The sequence below is a fragment of the Zalophus californianus genome, chromosome 1 (genome assembly GCF_009762305.2).
Source record: "Zalophus californianus isolate mZalCal1 chromosome 1, mZalCal1.pri.v2, whole genome shotgun sequence".
NCBI classification, from domain to species: domain Eukaryota; kingdom Metazoa; phylum Chordata; class Mammalia; order Carnivora; family Otariidae; genus Zalophus; species Zalophus californianus.
The window spans coordinates 90,866,951-90,886,488 of NC_045595.1; the positions used below are offsets into that span (position 1 = coordinate 90,866,951).

The 19,538-nt window shown below is 58.0% G+C and overlaps 1 protein-coding gene across 4 annotated transcripts; it reads right to left on the reverse strand.

Annotated features, from left to right (window-relative positions):
- Positions 1-514: 514 nt before the first annotated feature.
- Positions 515-18,507, reverse strand: AMOTL2 (angiomotin like 2). 4 transcript variants are annotated; one of them, XM_027585649.2, is made up of 10 exons: positions 18,315-18,507; positions 15,108-15,881; positions 12,002-12,308; positions 10,852-10,996; positions 10,367-10,459; positions 6,001-6,296; positions 4,863-5,170; positions 3,913-4,130; positions 3,164-3,343; positions 515-2,353 (listed from the first exon to the last, which is right to left on the reverse strand). In XM_027585649.2, the coding sequence occupies exons 2-10, from the start codon at positions 15,833-15,835 to the stop codon at positions 2,295-2,297; spliced, it is 2,334 nt and encodes a 777-aa protein (XP_027441450.1). In that variant the 5' UTR covers positions 15,836-15,881; positions 18,315-18,507; the 3' UTR covers positions 515-2,294. The 4 variants fall into 4 exon arrangements, with proteins under 4 accessions (XP_027441450.1, XP_027441448.1, XP_027441449.1 ...); XM_027585647.1 differs by lacking the exon at positions 18,315-18,507 and adding an exon at positions 16,806-16,912; XM_027585648.1 differs by lacking the exon at positions 18,315-18,507 and adding an exon at positions 16,806-16,911 and having other exon boundaries at positions 3,164-3,340.
- Positions 18,508-19,538: the final 1,031 nt, after the last annotated feature.

Genomic DNA, 19,538 nt, shown 5'->3' on the forward strand with positions numbered 1-19,538 from the left:
AGGGCAAGAGTGGTGATACCACAGCAAGGTCACGAGGCAGGGCCCTAGAATGTGCCACACACACGAACGCCCTCTGCTCGTGTCCAGGCAGAGGGCAAGCATGGTGCCCACGCTTTTGCACGGCTCTGGGACTCCTTCTGCTGGGCGGGGCTGCGGGGGGAAGGATAAAGCCGCCTTTGGACACCCAATCCTACCGTGGAGTTAACCACAGCACGTGGTCAAACAAAACCAGCTAGGACAAAGCTACGCATGGGAGGCTGCCCATCTGTCAGACCCTCCCAGACAGAAAAACATTATGTTCAAGAAACAGTAGTGACCCTGAGCTGCCACTCATGGGTATGGTCTGGCCAATTTTTAAGGACCAAGGCACTCGGGAGCGTGAGGTGGCGGAGTGAGGGGGTTCAGAGGCAAGAGTGCTCAGGGACGATATACGTGGGTGACACGCCAACTCCTCTACCCTTTCCTTTCCCCCTTTCTGTCCCAGTGTAGTCTCTCACTTGGGCAAAGACACCGATTTTAATTATTATTTTTTTTTATTAAAATACTGTTATACCCAGTGGAATGCAGCAGCAGTCCTGGTACAGGGTGGCATAACAAAACAGCCATGTTTACATTTTAAATATTTATGATAACTTAAACATACAGACACACATCATGGTCTTTGGCAGAAAACGTTCACAGCACAAAAAATACTTTAAAAGAAATACCAAATATTAATCCAAAATATATTAAGTTGTTTTTTTTCTTTCACGATATTTTTTTGCCTTTTTTTTTCTTCTTGCTTTGTAAACAATGCACATGAACCAAATGTATTTTTCAGCTTTAAAGAAGGGTAGAGGGATTTAAAAAAATATGCAATTGTCCAGCAAATGCAAATGTTTAAAAAGGAAACTTGAGGAATCATGGGAATAAAAGAACACATACCGAACTCAAAAACAGTAAAGGAGAAAACGAGGATTCAAGGAGAACTAAAAACAGTCAAGACAAACTACTAAAACCCACCCATCGGTCCTGGGGCTGAGCTGGGGGACTCTCTAGGACCAGAAGTTGAAGCCACTGCTGCTGGCAGGTCTGATTCCAAAGCACTGGCCCCCTTTCAGGGTGCTGCTCACCGGTAGCTTGAGGAGCCAGCCTCACGGGCGCCATTTTGTGATGGGGGCTCCATTGAGAGACGATTTGAGTCACATCCTGTAGCTCATTGACCAGTCTTTCACCAGCTGGGAAAGCTCCCTCTCCCAATCCCTCCAGGTGGGAACAAAGACTCTGACGAGAACAAGGCAACTTATCCAGTTTCCTTCAAGAGAATTGGTGCTGGGAAGCCCCCCATGGCAGATGTCTGTGTGTGGCGGCTCATTTCATCTGGCTCAGGGTTCATAACCAAACCGACAGAATGTCCCAGGGACAGGAGCTGTGAAGCCATGTCAAGAGGCTGGTGATAGGGGTCCCGTGGGCATTTTAAAACAAGGCTCAAGGTAGAGGAAAAGACAGCCAATGTCACGTGGATCAACCAGTATCAAAATCCGTGGGCCAAGAACTTGAGAAGGGCAGAGAGCTGGGAGGCTAGTCAGCAGTTACAGGAACCGTGGTGGCAAGGACAGGGGAACAGAGAGGGCACAGATCTGAAGCGGCATGCTTCCGTCTTCTGTTCCGTAAGAAAGTGGGCTATGTACAAACTGCACAGCTTATCCCAGTCCACTTGATAAATGGCCCCTGCCCACTTCAAGGGAGGGGGCGAGGCTGTGGCTTCTGCAGGACTAACACCCTCAATAGTCCCCTGAAGATGCAAGTCTCAGCGATCTCAAGGACGCAGCGAGGAGCTGAGGAGCAGATGAGGTGGGCTGGGACCACACTTAGCCACAGGGGAACAGCACGGCCGGCTCTGTACCGAACCAGCCCACCTGGTGTCCGTAGGCAGCCATCTTGGGAAATCACTCTCCCAAACCAATATATGCCCTCCCTCCCTGCCTGAGTGCCAACTGGGGGTCCCGAGAAGGCAGAGCTCCCTTCTGGGTTTCCAGTTGCTACCCCAACAGTAAGCCTGGGGATCCTCATTCCGCATGGGCTCAGGAGGGATGTGGGGCTGAGAAGCGGGGTCTTCTGCATGCAGGCGTTCTCATGGCTCCCCCTCACCCCTGCAGCATCCGTAAGCCCCGGGGCACCAGATGGTCAATGGGAGTGAATGCCTGGGTGGGGAAAGCGGGGCAGCAGCAGATGGAGAGGCCGCTGGAATGGCCGAGAGTAGCAGACGGCAGAGGAGACAGGGTATGGTTCGGAGTCCCCGAGCACTACCTCCTTCAGATCAGTATCTCCACCATGTCTGACAAGTCCTGGACTCTGGATGTAGCAACAGAGTCTGGAGAGAGACAAGAGCACAGGCAAACGCCAGCGAGCGTTACAAGATTGCCCTTTTAAATCCTGGCACATTTTTAAGATAGGATCTCCCTTTACCAACGTGGCCTTCCTCAGCTGCCCAGGTGCCTGGGTTCCCTCCCCTGCCCCCTCCCCCCAGCCCCCCGGCTTGGCCAACCGAGCACCAAGCTCTGCGCCCCCCAGCTCTCCACCCAGATCGTCAACGTCCAATGTGGAAGACACATTTATTTGTAACTTTCAACTGGCTGGAGGCTCGGACGGAGGGGGAGCCCTGAGGGACTGAGGGAGGCTGCAGCATTCTTCCCGAGCCTGTGGTTTTCTGGGACAGTGAGGCGCAGGCCCACACCCGAGGGCTAATGTGAAAGGGAAGAAAACATTTAAAAGGCCATCTTCTCAAATTTCTCTGTCTTGGACTCTTTTTTAAACAAACTCTTCTAACTGGAGATTGCCATCAGGTCACTCGCCAAGCTGCATGATCTTAGATGCTTAGATTGGCAATGAAATAAGGCAGGCTATGAAAGAGGAGAAGAAGCACCTCCCACGCCGGCGCGCTCCCTCTGAACTCGGGATCTGTCTGTGATCAGGCCTTTCAGTTCCTCCCATCCATGCATCCAACCAGCCCTCACGTCCACACAGAGGTGTCCCGCGCAGCCTGCTCACCGGCACTGTACACGGCTCCCCGTGGAGTGCAGTAAGCCACGGGGTCTGGGAACAAAGAGCCTGGTGCTCCAGCTCACACCCCGGCGCACCCGCAGCCCTGTGCAGCACAGAAGTCCCGGGGAGGGGCACTTACCCAGCGAGGCTGTCCTCTGGCCCCCACTGTACCCCAGGAGGCTGTCGGGATCCAGTCCCAGGCAAGCTGCCGCGCTGTCCGGGGGACTGTCGGTCTGGGTGCTCCCGTCTCTGCTCCCGTGTTTGGCATGAGCAGGGAGGGGAGCTGTGACCACTGGCTCCTCCTCGGGGGCCCGGTCTGCTGGAAAGGCAGGAGGCCGACAGTGACTGCCTCATGAAGGCAGTGGTAGCCCCATGAAGAACACCTCAAATTAACTGTACCAACTGGGGGTGCGAGGTGGTACGGGTTGCTCTTGATTTGCACGAACTCTGATTAAGATTCAGTACTCCTGTTTCCAAATAGGAATAACTATCAGGTTGGACTGGTTTCCAAACCTCTTAAGTGGCAGAACCCTTCTTAGCGCGTTGAATCTTAGAACCAGTGGGGACTCTTGAAATTTCTGTGGCATCTGCTCAGATGGAGGAGCAGAGGAGCTTGCCTGCAAGGTACATCTGCCCAGGAAGCTCTATTTTTGCTGAGATGGCAAGTGGCTGGGATCCAGGGTGCTGGAATTTACGGAGATGGGGAGTAGAGCATGCCCCCTCACACCAGGATAGCTGTGGGCTGGAGGGTCACCGCAGCCAGCGCGGAAGCTGGCTCCCTCGGACAAGGGGTCAGGAAGCCCCAACACCTCTGAGCCTCAGTTCTGGGAGCAAAGGCCTGACAGCAACCGAGCCCTCTACTGCTGCCTCCCACCCGCCTCCTCTCACCTGTAGCCAGCCGGGCAGGGGCATCCACTTGTCGCTCACTAGAGGAAAGACCTTGCCAGCCTTGGGTCCCTGCCGCAGCAGCCACGAAGACAGACGGCACAGACTTGGCGGGCCTCAGGGAGCCCTGCGTGGCCTTGCCCGGCTCTTTCCTGGAGCGCTGCTGAAGGACCTTGATCACTGCATCCTTCTCTAGGATCTGGGCATGGAGCACCTTCAACCTGAGGGGAGACAGGCCATGCTCACATGGTCAGACCCGCAAATTCAGTGGCCTCTTACCCTCCCCACCTCATGAAAAGCTGGAGGGAGCCTTCAGAAATGTCATCAGAGTTCTGAAATCCGAAGCCCTGAAAACTACCAGTGTGTGAGGCACTGGGCCCTTCTTATGGCAGCAAAGGCAGATCAAGGGGTAGGTTGGATTCATCGGATGACAGCAATGGCACGACCCTTGCCCGGTGGGGCAATACCCCAGAGCTGCTGCCCATCCAATGGGCTCAGCTGATGTGCTTGTGCTTTTGAGTTGGACATAGGTCAAACAGAAATCTTGTGGGGCCTCTGAGGTTGTTTTTGGAGAGAAAATACTAGCTATCCGAAGCCAGGGACCTAGTCCACCTTCCTTCTGGGGTGGGCACATGGTGTGAACTCAGCTGGAAAGTCTTACTCTCTGACTGACTGGGGGTGGGGGTGGGGGAGCAGGTAGAAGCCAGAGCCTTGGATGGCATCTGACACCTCCACAGCCAAGGTCCCCTGGGCAGACCAAGGAGTCGGTTGGTATCTCTGGGAAAGAACACGTGCGTGATGCCTGGTGTGCCAGACATGCGGGATCGACCCAGAAGCGTGAGGGACTGCTGAGTCTCGTGGCCAGAAGGGCGTTTATCAGGGATTAAGGGCATGGCAGGGACTGGGCAGTGCACCCCCACCCCCACCTCAGGGGGGCAATGCCAATGCCCAACCTGCTTTCCATCTCCTGATGCCTGTGGCCGCCAGTGAGCAGGCCCTCGTTGAAGCTGCTGCTGGGCGAAGGCTGGGGGGAGTGGCGGATGAGGGTGGTGTCGCGCTGGGCCGCGGCCGTGGCGGCTGCGTCCATGGCAAACTGCCTCATGGCACGCTCCTCCAAATACTTCTGCTCCCACTTGGTCATATCCGCCTCTAGTGCCAGGATCTGCTCCTCCTTCTCCCGCAGTTGCTCTGACAGCCGCAGGGCACTGAGCTCCGGGGATCCACCACCGCCACTGGCACCGGTAGGCGGGCCTGCCTGTCTCTGTGGAGAAGGGAGCACTGTGATCAAGGGCAGAGGTTGGGGTGCGGTAGCCACGGGTCCTCACCCTTGCATGAGGGCTCTCACTGATGCACAGGGGCGTCCTCTGCCCTTCCCGGCAGACCTGCCCCTGCGCCCCGCGGCTACCAAAGATGAAGCAGGTGCCGTGGTTCCCCACACCCCCGTGGACAAGGGCGCAGGAAAGATCAGGCCTGCCTCTGCATAGGGGACCCAAGAAAGTATCCTCCACATTGGGAAAGGGGTACTCTTTAATAATTACACTGTGACAACTGGTGTAGACCAGGACCCACGTGGGCAGTCCAGGGCTTGTGGTCACTTTACCTCCGTGGGCAGGGTAAAGTGGGGAAGGGTGACAGAACTCTATCTGGCGTGTAAACACCAGAGTTACTAACACAGCCCAAAGGGAGGATGGGGACTCAGGATCTGGGTTACCATCTGCCCTCACCATGTTGGGGAGACACCTAAGAGCTGGCTAGTCCTCTGCATCAAGGCTCCTGGGCTACCCTCTCTCGAGACCAAGGATGCTAAGCCCTGCTGCTGCTGAGGACCGAAGCCCAGGTCTTGAGTCCCCAAGGCTGGCACCTGGCCAAGAGGTGAAGCCTCTTCTAAGGCTGGTGGCTGCGGGGGTCTGGGGGCAAGGCTGGAACACGGATCAGCCCGGCTTTCCAAGGGCGCCTCCACCTGGATCTCAGTAGGGACCCCCCAGGACTTTGGAACTGGCCTCCTCAGATGCCGCACTCCCCCTGCCAGCTCGCTGCCGCCGTCCTCCTGCGCGCCCTCCCCCTGCCAGCTCCCCGCATCTCCGAGCTCACCTGCTGTGCACGCAGGGCCTTGAGTTCCTGCTCTAGGCGTGTCCGCAGACGGAGCTCCAGCAGCTCCCGCTTCTCACAGGCCGCCTGCAGCTGCCCCAGGGCCTGCTGCAGCCGCTCCACCTTCTCCACATAGGCCTGCTTCTTGCGCAGCTCCCCCTCGGCTCGAGCAGCCCGGCCCTGCGCATTGCTCAGAGCCTGCTCCAGCAGCTCGGCTCGCCTCCGCTGGTCCTCGATGGCACCGCGCAGCAGGGCCGTCTCCCGCTCCAGCTTCTCCTGCTCCTGCTGTTGCTCGTAGCCTGCGGCGGGCGGGGGGGGGGGGAGGGCGGTGCTCGGTCAGAGACAGCAACCCCACGGCAGTCCCACCAAGCGCCTAGCGCATGCTGGGCTCTGCACCGAGGGCTGGACAAGCATGCCCGCCTCTTATCCTCTCCACAACCCTAGGAGGTAGGCATTGTCATCACCACCGCCAGGACATGCGGGAGGGACAGGTTACGTCACAAATAAATGGCAGCACTGGCCCCGGGCCCTTGCAGTAGTAACTGGGCCACACTGCCTCTCTGCTGGGACATGGACAGCCCCAAACACTGTCTACTTGTGCCAGGTGTCACCATTTCCAAAACACATTCATAATGTTCCTTGAGGCTCATGATGACACTAGAGTCTGGCCTGATAGGAACTGTGATAGGAACCCATGACAGATGAGAAGGCGCAGGTGGACTGCGACAGGACCATCGTGCCAGTGAGAGAATGAAGGAACAGGGAAGAGAAGAAGCTCCATTGGCTGCACCACGAGCCAGGCACGTACACATCTCATTCCCCTGAAGCCCCTCGAGGTAGGGTATGTGACCTCCAACATAGTGGGGAAGAAACACAGGTAACTGGTGCTGCTAAAGTGCGGACCCAAGTCAGCCTGGCCTCCAAAGGACCAGGCTGCTTCTGGCTGTGGTGGGAGGCCCCCATACCCAGAGGCCTCTCAAAGTGGGCTTCAGGACTCATTCTGTAGACCCAGGGGCCCCCAGAATACTGCTACATTTCCTTTCTTGGTCTGGGGGAACCACCGAGATGTAGGCAACCGGGCTCATAAAGAAATGCAAACTTTGCAGCATAATGAAAATGACTACAGTCCAAAGATTTGTGTCTAAGATCCTAGCTATCCCAACGTTTAAAATCACCTTTTGTGCTTGCCAGGAGAACTCTGCTCGGGGTCCCACATCACACTGTGGGGCCAAGCAAGACCCAAGCCAGACCATGCAGTCCTCCGGCTGATGCTCTAGGTGTAAATCCACCTCCCATGCACCTGCCCTTTGGGAATCCAGCCCGGCCCCCCACAGAGGGTGTCGGGGGCGGGGGGCCCGCCTTACCGGAGGGTAGAAGGGGGTGGGCTCTAGGGCCTGCCCGAGGAACTCAAAGGCACTGTCACTGAAGCAGCGCTCTCATAGTACAGTGGAATTTTCTGCTGTAATAAAATTGTTTTGTACTGTGCCAACCTGTGCCCGAGGGCCATGAGAGCCTTGTGGCTACTGAGCACTTGCAATATAGCTAGTGTGAGGAAAGAACCGAATTTTTCATTTTATTTAATTTTAATCTTTGGACCACAGGTAGCTGAGTACCTATCACATGGGACAGGTTCTGGAATAGAAGAGTGAAGGCTTGGGACCTGGGTAGGCGAAGGGAGGATTCATTTACTCAGGGCCCCGGGGCAGGAGAAGGACACAGGCAACCCAGGTCAGCTCCGGTTCCATCTGGATTTTTTCAAGGCCAGGCCCAGGCTGGCTTTACTCTTTGGTGTGGAGGGAAAAGATGAGGAAGCTCAATAATACTGAAATTGAGGCATCCAAAAGGGGCTGAATTAGCGTCTAAGGGGTGTGGTGGAGGGACGGTCAGAGAGAGTAGATTGCGGATTTGGGCCTAGGAGCAATGACCCCTTCCCATATGTGCTCCAAGAGCCCACAGCTTAACAGAATTTAACAGGCAGCAGCCTCGCATCCCAGTCTTACCATGACTGCCCCATCTTCTAGTCCCAGAGCCTGAGGCTCCGGCCAGAAGGAAATGCCCAACGGGAGAGAGCTGAGAGAGCTAGGCCTTTGGACTCAAGTCCATATCCCCAGGGAGGGGAGGGCAGGGCCAGACCAGAGCAGCCAAAGCTGGGGGTCTGTACCAAAAGCAGGCACTGGGGACAATGACCACACTTTCCTACTACTGTTGACTGACCCCAGAAAAAGTGAGGTCAACCCGAGACTTTTTCCCTGGGAGCTTTGTGTCTTCTCCATGGGTATTAAGGAACAAGGAAGAGCTGCTTGGCTTTCCTCAGCCCTTGGCGAGGGGTGGTGGTGGGGGGGCGGACCCAGCCTTATGTTTCCTGCAGCTTCCTGCTGCCTTGCACAATCTCTAAGGCCCTGGCAGGGGCTGGGAGGCCTCAGCCTCGGCCATCCCCAGCTACTGGGATGAAACCACGGGCGTGTCTTATCTGCTGGGAGAGCTCCTGGGCCGGGGAGGGGGCCAAGGGCAGGCAGGAAGGTTGAGCCGTGCAGGAAGAAGGGGGATACGCCTTCCGCCTTGGAGAAAGCCACCCACTCTGGCCCGCCAGCCCTGCCCCTTTGTCCCAGTCGCTCTGGGCCATGCGGGAGGAAGCGGCGGGGGGCAGGCCGGAGCGGAACAGCCCCATGGCCCAGGAATGCCAGGCATCCAGGTCACCCGTGGCGTCCAGATTAATGGCTCCAGTTAGGAGCCAAGAACAGCCTGGCGCTTCTCGCTCCCTGGGGAGCGGAAACGCCTCCAGTCCGGCCTCCCCCCACCCACCTTCGCCCCTCCGCTGCCGGCTCCCAGACACCTGCCTAGCGACTTCCTTTCTGTGGCAGCGTCGCACCCTCAAAGCCCACCCTCTCCTACAGGACACCCCCATTCTGCCTCTTGCCAGGAACCCATCCCCCCAGACTCCCAAGGGCTACTACACTGAGGGCTGCCCCATCCCTGTCCTTCACCTCTCTCCCAGGGACCCTAAGTCATTGCCACCTTGCTTGGCTCTTCCCGGCCCAGCCTACCTCCTGCTCAACCCCCACCCCCCCCAATCCCTTCAGTGTCGTGCCCCCCCATTTGCTGTCCTGGGCAGCTCTGTCCAGGGCTCTGGGCTCTGAGCCCTCCTTGAGGAAGGAAGAGGTGCTGCCAGCCAGAGCTCAGTCCTCAAGCTGCTCCCCGACTTCTGGACGCCCCATACTATCCAGGCCCCTCACACATACTAGGCTTCCTCAAAGCCACCCTCACCAGGACACCAGCCACCCCCATTCCATTTCTCTGCAAAGGCCCAAACACCACTACAGCACAGTAGGAACTTACTGCCTCTCTGCCTCTTCTGACTGCTAGAGCTTCTTCCTGCCTTCCTCCTGCTGCTGAGCTCAGGGTTTCCTTTAGTCCCACTCCATGCACCTCAACCTGAGCCATCCCACCGCACCAGCCCCCAGCCTGAGCTGCCCCTGGCTGGAGTATTTCCTCCTCTGGCCATCACCGCCCCTGCCATCCCCACAGATCCTCTCTCTCAGGCCAGTGGGGACTTCCCAGTCACTAGTCTCCAAGGCCAGGGACACCTCTGTTCCCCTGAATCTGTGGTGAGAAGACCCCGCTTCTTTCTCAAGCTCAACCCCTCTCACTCAACCTCCCTGCCCTGGTACCTTCCAGCGCCTGCACCCACCCTCTGCCCAATTCCTGACAGGGGCTTAGCATGGTGCTGCTAATGAACAAATGACTGATTGAACAGACTAGTCAATAAGGAACTCATCCACTGTCTTCCAGAAGCCTTCCACCACCCCTGTTAGAGAAGCTTCCTAAACCCCTTCTTCAGACTGCACCTGCTGGTTAAGCTCCAGAAACCCGCTTTCGGTTTGTCTGTGGAGACCCCCACTTGGCCAGCTTGTTATGGCCCAGTTGCATCATGCTCCCCAGCTTCTCACATTCTAACTGGGCCCCCCTAACCTTCCCGCTGCCTGGAATGCCCTGGGGAACTCAGCATTCCTTCTCTCTGCTCCCACTTGCCTCCAGGGCTATCGGGCCTCCCCCACTGCCCAGTGCACCTTGAGTTCTGAAGGATGCTCTACTGACATGGCACCGCAGCCCAGCAAATCACTGCGCCCCAGCGGTCCCCTCTGGTACCCACTCATCTCTCCAATAAATGCAGAACCAGATCTTATTCTTTGGAAGCCACCCCTCCCAGGCAGGACACTTCAGGGCTGCATGCACAGCAGGCATTCAGTAATCCTGTGCTCGAAGCATTGCTTTGACAGCAGGGAGGGCCAATCCTCCTGTGTCCACTGTCACTGCCACGGTCTCACCACCCACTTATCTGTCCGGGCGTCTGAGCGGGAGCCCTACTCACTCTGAGCAAGCAGCTTGGCCACCATGTCCTGACTTCCTGCCTGGGCCTCCTGGGTCTTGGTTGCCAGACGGCGGTTGGCAGATTCCAATCTCTCTGTTTCAAACGAAGGAAAAATGTTTTAAGGAAAGATGTTCGAGTATCAGGTGAAGCTGCCTGCCCGGGTGTCCCCTGGGGTCCCGTCTATGGGGCTGCACCCTCCAAACCAGGGATGGGTTGATAGGGAAGCCCTGGGTGTGCTCAGGGCCTAACGAGGAGGGAGACTCTGGGCCACACCAGTGAGGGTTCCACAGGAGGCTCCAAGGCATAGGACAGACACAAGCGTCCCCCTGTCAAGGTGGCTCCCAAGGAGTTTCCAACTGGCCCCCTCTGAGCCAACTTACACTTATTTTTGCAGAGGGCAGAGATTCTGAATTCCTCCCTAGACCAGAGGAATCAAGGCCTCCACAGATGCTCGCCACCCCCTCACCCTGGCTGCCCTCTCTCACCTCTAAGATCCCTGTTGAAGTCCTGCAGCCTCCTCATTTCACTGTCCATTTTGTTCCGCATGGTCTTCTCCAGGGCCTCCCGCTTAGAAGAGGCTCTTGTCAGGCTCTCGTGGGCCTCAGAGAGCCTCTGGATTTCACTTTCCAGCTGCAAGAGGCAGACAGGAGAGCTGAAGGAAGGGGAGAGAGCCCAGAGTGTGTGTGGCATCAGCGTCCCATCCACAGGCCCGGGCTGCTCTGCTCTCTCCAGCAGAAAGGGTGCGAGAGGAGAGGATCAAAGGCAACAGCAAAACAATCCAGGTGGCTATAGTGGGATGGTCAGAAGCTTGTGGCCTCCAGATACGAATCAGGTACTAGAACCAGCAAGCAAGGGTCCCCTCAGTTGTGCCAAGGTCCCGATGCTGAGTGAACCAGGGCCAAGTACTCTGGAAGTGGCTGCCTCAGAGTGACTCAGGACAGCCTTCCTGTGCCCGACATCCAGAAGGAAGCATTTTGCTTTTGTCCAGGTTCTACTGAGAATCTGAGCCTGTCATCCAGGAGTGGGCACAAAAAGACTCCAGCCATGATCTGGGTGTGTGTGTGTGTGTGCGCTATCTGGGACACCACGGGACAGCAACAGGAGGCCGGAGGCCACCTGTCAAAGCTGAATGCACACAGCTGGTAAACCTTCACGAAAGAACAGGGGCACCAGCCCCCAGCCTGAGCTGCCTCTGGCTGGAGTATTTCCTTCTCTGGCCATCACCGTCCACTGCAGAAGGCCAGCCTGGCCCCAGCTGCCCCTCCCACTTGGCGGCTGGCAGGTTCCGCACGTGCTCCGAGCTGGCCTGGGATTCCAATAAGTAGCCCATTTTTTCCAAGAGGAGGGGCTTTCGCTTGGGCCAGGGCTGGCCTAGAACAGACTGGCTGTTGTGTGGGGGACACAAAGGGCTCTCTGTGGGAGGTGTCCACAGGAGGGGGTGTGTGCAGGGAGCTGGTGAATGGGCTCTTTCTAATCACCACCAGCTAGCAACTGCTCACACCCCAGGCCTGCTCTGCTGGCCTCGAGGCTGCTCCCCAGCTGTCCAGAGTCAGTGAGGGAGGGCATGGGAAGGACGAGGGGGTGGGCAGCAGCTCTTCCCCCACCCCGCCCCTCTGGGGCCCCAGCGGGGCCTACCTTCTCCATGCGGCCGGCCTTCTCTGCTGAACTCTCCAGCTCCCTCTGTAGCCTCTCGTTGTCCCTCTGCAGCCTGGCATTCTCCCTCAGCACAGTCTCCACCTGGGCCAGGTGGGCACTGCCCGAGGTGGTGGCGGCGGCCGGGGTGCTCACTGGCCCCTCCCCCTCAGGTGCACTGAGGGAGCCTAGGGGGCCGTGGCTGAGAGCAGCTGGGTGCGGCGGCAGGGGCTGCTCCTGGGGCGGCTGTAAGTACTGGTACTGCTGTTGCTGCTGGAGGAACACAGGGGGCACCTGGGCCTGCAGGATCCTGGCGAACAGGAGAGACGGTGTTCAGAGGCTGCCCAGACCCCCATGGCTCCCAGCCCTGAGCAGCCCTGCCTGGGCCCAGCCCTCCTGGCACACTGGGCAGTCTCCACACAACACCAGGCAGTGACCAGTGGGGAAGGCCTTTTTCACACGACGTCTACCCAAGACCCTCAAGGGCCAAGGGAGCGGGGCTAGCGGGGGTTAACATCAGGATGCTTGTTTCACACCTCGTAGCACTGTGGCCAAGGCCCTGGGGATCAGCCTGAGTAGTCCTGGACCTTATGAGCAACCAGTACTTAAATAAGGCATCTTAAGCAATGCGCACTTGACCTTTCTAATCCACAGAAGGTTCTTTTTGGGTCTGGAGGCCACATCAATCATGACTGAGCACACAGCCACCCAGGCCCCTGGGCCACTTGGTGGCTGTTCTAAGCCTCTCACACTAGCACCTGCCAGTGCAGCACACCCACGTTTTTCTCCCTCCTATTTTGGGTCCCCTCACCCGTCACAGAAACATTTTTTAAATACTGTGGCTAAGGGCAGAGGGGTGAGAAAGATGTTGGGGGGGAGGGCGGGGGGAAGAGCCTGAGCTCCAAAGTCTGACAAAATCGGCATTCAAATCCCCGGGGTGCTGGCATGCCTCTGCTACATCATGAGGGTCAGCATTTCCAGCCTCAAGGGGCTGGCCAGGCCTACACAAAGCCTGGCAGGATGCTGGGCCTATAGCACGTGCTCCCACCATGGTGGCCCATTCTCTACCTCTCCCAGTGGTGACTGCAGCATACTGTCTGTTTAAAGAGCAAATGGGACCCGCACACTGGATCTTCTTAGGCACAGGGGCCCCCGCTGAACCACCGCAACAGCCCGAGTTTAGGGTCAATGTTCCACTGGCCTCTAGCAATGCTGTAATGTCACCCTCAGAGCCCCATTAAGGGAAAGAGCAAAGAGCAAGAGGCATGGGGGTGGAGGTTGGTCACAGAGCCTTTCAGGGGCCTTGGGGCTCCCAAGTGCAGAAGAACAGACTGCCTCCGTCTCACCAGGAATTTTCCAAGTCCCAGATGCTCCATGAGAATTGAATTCCACTCGCGGGTCCATCACCTCAGCACTCATGCCCTCCCTCCCCCCATAGCCTCCTCTCCCCTGCTCCCCTGAGGACCCTAGGCTATAAGAAAAGTCCCTCCCCCAGGTTCCCAATGAACAATCCTTTTGTGATCTCTATTTCTCTCACCGCCTAAGGTGGAGCTTCCAGCGAGAGCTGAGCAGAGGGTCCCCACTGGAATGCGCACTCTCCTGCACTGCTAAATGTGGCATTCCCGGGGTTGCTTCACCAACTTTCTCAACCCCCTGCACTGGGCCAGGCAGACACAACTGGCATTCTTTGGGGATGACTTAGCTCTGAGAAAGAATAGAGCTTTCCTTTCCCTTCACATTTGCTCTCCCTTCCCCTGTTCTGCCCCTCCCCACCCTCCCTTTTTTGTTCTCCTGTGGTCTACTTCCTTTCCACGATATTATCTTTTCCTGACAGGGTTCAATAAGGCTGCTCCAAAAGAAGAAACCCGCGACTCAGCTTCCGAAACTCTCCCTGACCAAGCTCTGAGAAAGGAGCTAAGGTGGGGGAGGGGAGCAGGAGAGGTGGACGTTGGAGAAAACCCACAAGGCTCCCTCCTCTGGTTCCCCCATACCAACACCATGGCGTCACTTGTTTCTCGAGAGCAAGGAAAGGCATCTATCCCAGGAAAAGGCCGAACGGTGGGAAAGCGGGTGACTAAATGAAGACTCAGCAAGCATGAAGAGAACCAGACTTCGACCTTGAGCCTTCCAGAGGAAAGGAGGCTGCAAATCCTCAGGCCCCTCTGATGGGGTTTCCGGGACCAGCACGTGGGGAGATGGGGTGTGTGAATTGAGCAGTGTGTGTCCGCTTCTCAGGAGGGGCCAGGCCAAGGGAGAAGCCTGGGGCAGAGCCGCATTTCCAGGAACCAGTATTTCTGCAAACCCTCCGGGCTTTCTGCCTCCTCCTGATCTCCTGCTTCCATTCTTGCCCCTCAGAATCCACTCTCTCTACCTGCAGCCCAAAGGACCTTTTTAAAGAGGTAAGCCAAATTGTATCCCCTAAAGGCTTCCCTTCACACTCAGAATCAAACTCTACATTCCCCAGCACCTTTTCCAAGCTCCCCAGGAAGGGGCTCGCCTGGACCTCAAGTCCTCTTCCCTAAGGGCTCCAGCCACCTGGAGCACAGGAAAGGAAACGCAAAGTAGCAAGAGGGCGGCTCCTGCCCTGGTGTAGGACAGGGAGAGGTCTCTAAGGAGGCCATCTGGTCCTTCCTGCCTCCAGTTAGCCGTGCCTGCCACTAACCCCAGAAAGCCGACTGTCCACTTGGTCTTAATCTCCAGAGGAGGAGGTCCCACCTTCTCCCCACTTAGCTTGGAAACAGTTTGGCAATGATTCCCAACCCTTGTCTTTAGCAAGTTGTTTCAAAAACCTAACCTTTAACCCTCTGCTGTAACTGGTACCCCCCAAGAGCCCTAGTTACTTGACTGCTACAGCTAATTACACAATGGCATCCATCTCCAAATGAAAGCAAAAGACACCACTAAGTTCTCCTGTGACCTGGGCTAAGTCCTGCTCTCCTCCAGGCATCAGCCCCTCCTCCTTGGGAAGGAGAGGGGTAGCCAACGGCCTTCCTCTGGCGCTTGCCAGCCATGGCACAAGGTGTTTTCTCGAGGCTCTCCACCCCGGGGGGGGGGGGCAGAAACTGCTGGAAGAAAGTCAAGAGCTTGAAAGACCAGGGTGGGCAGTTACCTGACTTCGGCATGCTGGAAGTGTGGGCTCCCGCGGGTGCGGTAGCGTGGGTCGGTGACAGCGGTGGCAGTCTCATGAGCTAGCATAACGTGTGGGTACTGAGGCGGAGGTCCACGGGGCTCTGGGCCCTCGGCGGGGGGGCCCCTGGATGCGGGGCCCTGTTGATTGCGGGCCAGCTGCGGGAAGCTGTGGGAGGAGCTCATGTGGCTGGGGGCCCGGGCACCGTTCCTCTCCAGGGACAGCTGCAGAAGCCGTTCACTCAGGGAGCGCACATGCCCATGGCGCAGCTCCCGCAGGGCCTCATCCTGACTCCGATGGCCTCCTGGGGCCCCTCGGGGATCCCGGTCCCCCACATGTGGCCGGGGCCCCACCTGCTGGGCCGCATAGTACTGTGAGTGGGCTTTTGCCTCTTCATAGGTGGGCAGCTCTTCACCCTTGCTGGGCTGTGGGCACAGCCGGTAGAGGGTGTTCTCTGCCAGGTGGGTCTCACTGCCCTGGTGCTCCTGGCCCTGGGGTTCCTGCCTTGTGGCTTGCTGCAGCACCTGAGTGTCCTCGGGTGCCAAGATCTCCACGGAGGCTTGGGGGCTCCCTGTGCCCCCAGCCCCACCCCGCAGGGCCTGCTGTTGGATGGCCAGCAGCGTGCGCGTCTCAGTCAGGTTGCCATAGCGTAGCTGCTCCTGGATGAGGCGGTGCAGGACTGTCCCGGAGGAGTCTTCCAGCGTCCTCATGCTTCCTTGGCTGGCACACACCCGCCTGGACAATGGCCGGGGGCACCTGGGAAGAGAGAAAGAAGAGCAATGAGGGGGAGCACGTGGGAAAGAGGGCACGGGGTACTTTCCATGACAGCATGGTCCCAAGCATAGTGTGAAAGAGTGGAGGGTCACACAAGGCTCAGTTGCCAACGCTGCCACCTACTGATTAAGGCAAGTTACCTAACCTTTGAGACTCAGTTTCTCCATCAGAAAAATGTAAAGACTAATGCTTGCCTCATGGAGTTGAAAATTCAGTAAGGCAATGGCTGCCGAGCTCCTGGTGCACTGTAAATCCTTGGCAGAGGACTGCCATTACAGTCATATTCACGGAGACTTACTAGGCCTAAAGAAAGACACCGGTAACCTCGAAGGTAATCAATCATCCAGGAACCACAGCCTCCTGCAGCCAGCTTCCCACTGAAAAGGCTGACGAGAGACTCCAGGGCAGGGGTAGCTCAGCTATAACCACTGAGCAGGCCAGTCCAGGGGTAGACAGGGCCCCAGTTTATTGGCAGGTGATAAAGAATGAGTCCAGCCTAGGAGAAGCCCTGGGCAAACAGCCCTTAACTCCCTTTAGAATGTAGCATGCCTGAGCCCTAGCCTTGACACAGTTAACTCACCACCGTCCACCCCCTTTACCATGCTGAACCCTCCCTTGTCATGGGATGACCTTGGCAGTGACTCTGCAAGGTGAACAGGAAGAAGGAAAAAATGCATCTGGTTTGGTGAATAAGGGATGAGAGCAGAGAGGCTACCACAGGACCATGGTTTTGTGAAATTAAGCACAAAGAGGCCACCCATCAAGGTTTATGGGTCAGTCACATAGTCTTTGTGTTGACAGCAATTGCATGGGTGCTCCAGGAAAAACAAAGTATGGCACCATGTCTTTGATTTGATGACTGTCCCTCCCACACACACACACACACACACACACACACACACACACCTGCTACTTGGAAAAGACCCCCATGGTCCTCTGCCACATGGGAGTGGGGCACTCAGCATCTTGACATCAGTAACACCCATCTGAGCCAACTGGAGGAGTAAGGGAGCAAGAAAGAGGCTCTTGGTTGCAGGGACCTGAGGCTGGGGGCTGGAAGCCTAATGTGCAGGGAGTTATCTCCTGAGGAAGGTATTCCATTCTGAACTTGGGCTCTCAGTGGCTCAAGTCCTGGAAGGCTGCTCCCCCCCCCCCCCCCCCCCCCGGCTTCCTTCCTGGCTGCCCAGAAATGAGGAGAGGGAGATGAGTCTGGAAGGCATCTCTGTCCCCATCCTTCTTGGCACCCAATCATGCCGACCCCTCTCCTTACACACAGTAGGTATGGAGATGCAAGACTCCAGAGTTACCAGAGGCAAAACAAACTGGAATCAATTCGCCCTAGAGTTTCATCCGCGGGGCATTTCCTAAAGTAATCAGTCTGGGCTGACTCCCGCTGAGAACGACCGGGCGGGGGTAGGAAGGTGTAGGGAATGCAGAGTTTTCTGGACAGATTCCTGGTCTCCTCCCCGCAGCAATGTGCCTGGGAGCGGGGAACACCTCCGGGACCTCTCAGCCGAGTCTGCCCCCGTCAGACCCCTCAGATGCACAGCCGTTACTAAAATCTGGGACCACGACGCCAGCCATGCACCTTTGCTGCACCAGCGCACCCGGCTCACTGCAACCATCCCCCCCACCCTTCCTAAGTAAGCACGCAACTCCGGCTCTTGCCGGGGCTCACGCTCGCCTAAGGAACCCAAACGAGGGTCTCTAAGTCAGATTGCATCCCAGCCAGGGATCCCGCTCTACCCGGACTCCAAGCCGACCACGAACACCCGGAGGCCGCCGGTGCGCCCAGAGCGAGCAGGCGAGGGTAACCGGTAGCCCACGGAGTTCTTTAAGCGTCGCGGGTCCTCCTCCCTCCCGGCCTCCCGAGCCCTCTTTGTTTTCCAAATGCTCCAACGCTGACGTCACCGGGCTGGACGGCCGGCTGCATTCTTTCTAAGTGAGAGCCATTCCGTGGCTCCAGAGAGGATTTTCCAAGGAAGACAAAGAGGAGTTCTTGGACTAGTTGGGGGCAAAGACACCTGTAACCCCCACCTAACCAGTTCAACCCCAGGGCCCTGCAACTTGAACGCGAAGCGGCGCCTCCTGCCCTGTTCCGCGCCCCTCTCCCCAGCCCACGACCCAAAACATAGGGCCCCCTTCTCCCCAAAGGCTGCCGGCTCCCCCAGCCCCAGGGGACCGGCGCGCCAGCGAGAGCCCCCGACCCAGGCGCACAGCCGGGCGCCCGCAGCGAGGAACGGCCCCGGGCCGCCTTTGCGGCTTCCTCGAAAGGGCGCACTTCACGCTGAGGACGCTTGGTGCGTCGGGCTCCCGCTCCCGGAAAAAGGTGGGCTGCGTGGGGGCTCTGGCTCGGGCTGGACGCCCCTCTCCGCGTCCGCGCGCTCCCCGAAGGGCCCAAGCCGCCTTCCTTACCGCTGCGGCCTGAGGGTGCTCGGCGTAGTCAGACCCGACGGCCCGGCCCGGCCCGGCCCGGCCCGGCTCAGCTCGGCGGCGGAGGTGTGCACTCGGCGGTGGCGCCGACGCTCTGGCCGCTCGGGCCCCAGCGCGCAGCCCCAGGGTCGGCCCGCGCCGGAGGCGGCTGCTATGCCAGGAATGTGAGAGTTTCAGGTTCCCCCTCGGGATCAAAGCGAACCACAAATAACCTCTCAGCGCGCCGCCCTCCTCCGCCCTCCGCCGCCCTCCGCCTCCTCCCGCTCCCTCCCCCCGGCCCCCGCCTTCCTCCCGGGAGGCGGCGCTGCGGACCCGGCGCCCGGCCCCTGAGCTCCGTTCCCGGGCGGCCCAGGGCCCTCCAGGACGCCCTGCGCCTCTCCCGCCTCCCCCACCCCACCGCCGCGCTTTGCCTCCGGGGCTGCTGGGGACGAATTAATCCGCTCGGCCATTACCGTCCCCCAAACCCGTCCCCGCCTTCCACTCCTTCATCCCTGTCCGCGGAACGACCCCCGACGATGGACAGTTGTGTGTGTGTGTGTGTGTGTGTGTGTGTGTACGCAAGGGGAGGAAGACTGCAAAGATGTCCGTACCTGCCTGCCTGACTTGGACCCCAGCCCCGGCGGAGAGAAGACTGCTTCCAGCTCCAGCCGCTCCCTAACCCCCGCACTGCTTTCACCGCCAGCGGCAACCTTTGAATTGCCCTGTTATTGTTTACCAACACCTTCGCCAGCTCCTTTAGGGCCTATCTCCACAGGAAGTGTGAATCTGGGTTGAAAATCTTCCGTTTAATTTGATCCACCTAACCCACTGAATCACCCGCCGCCAGGCGCTCTGTCCAGCTCTTCCGGAAAAAGGTACTAATCGGCACCCCCAAATTTCACGCAGAGCGCACGGTGTGCCACCACCCGCTTTTCGCCTCGTCCTGCCTGTCAGCCCTCCCAAATCATCCTGCCAGGGAGTTCTGTTACCATCCCTGTTATACACGAGGAAACCAAGGCTCAGGGGTGTTGATTAGCTTGCCCCAGGGTCACACAGAGCAGAAGTTGATGAAGCCAGGTAACCACAGGCTGCTCAGTTTTTCATTCTCAAAACCCTTCTGTTGCCACCAGGATCCAGGCTCCCTATAGGGTCAGGACAGACCCTGGGAACCCTCCTCTCTCCATTCCAGTCTCTTCTTTATTTCCCCCTGTACCCCTGCCAGTCGGG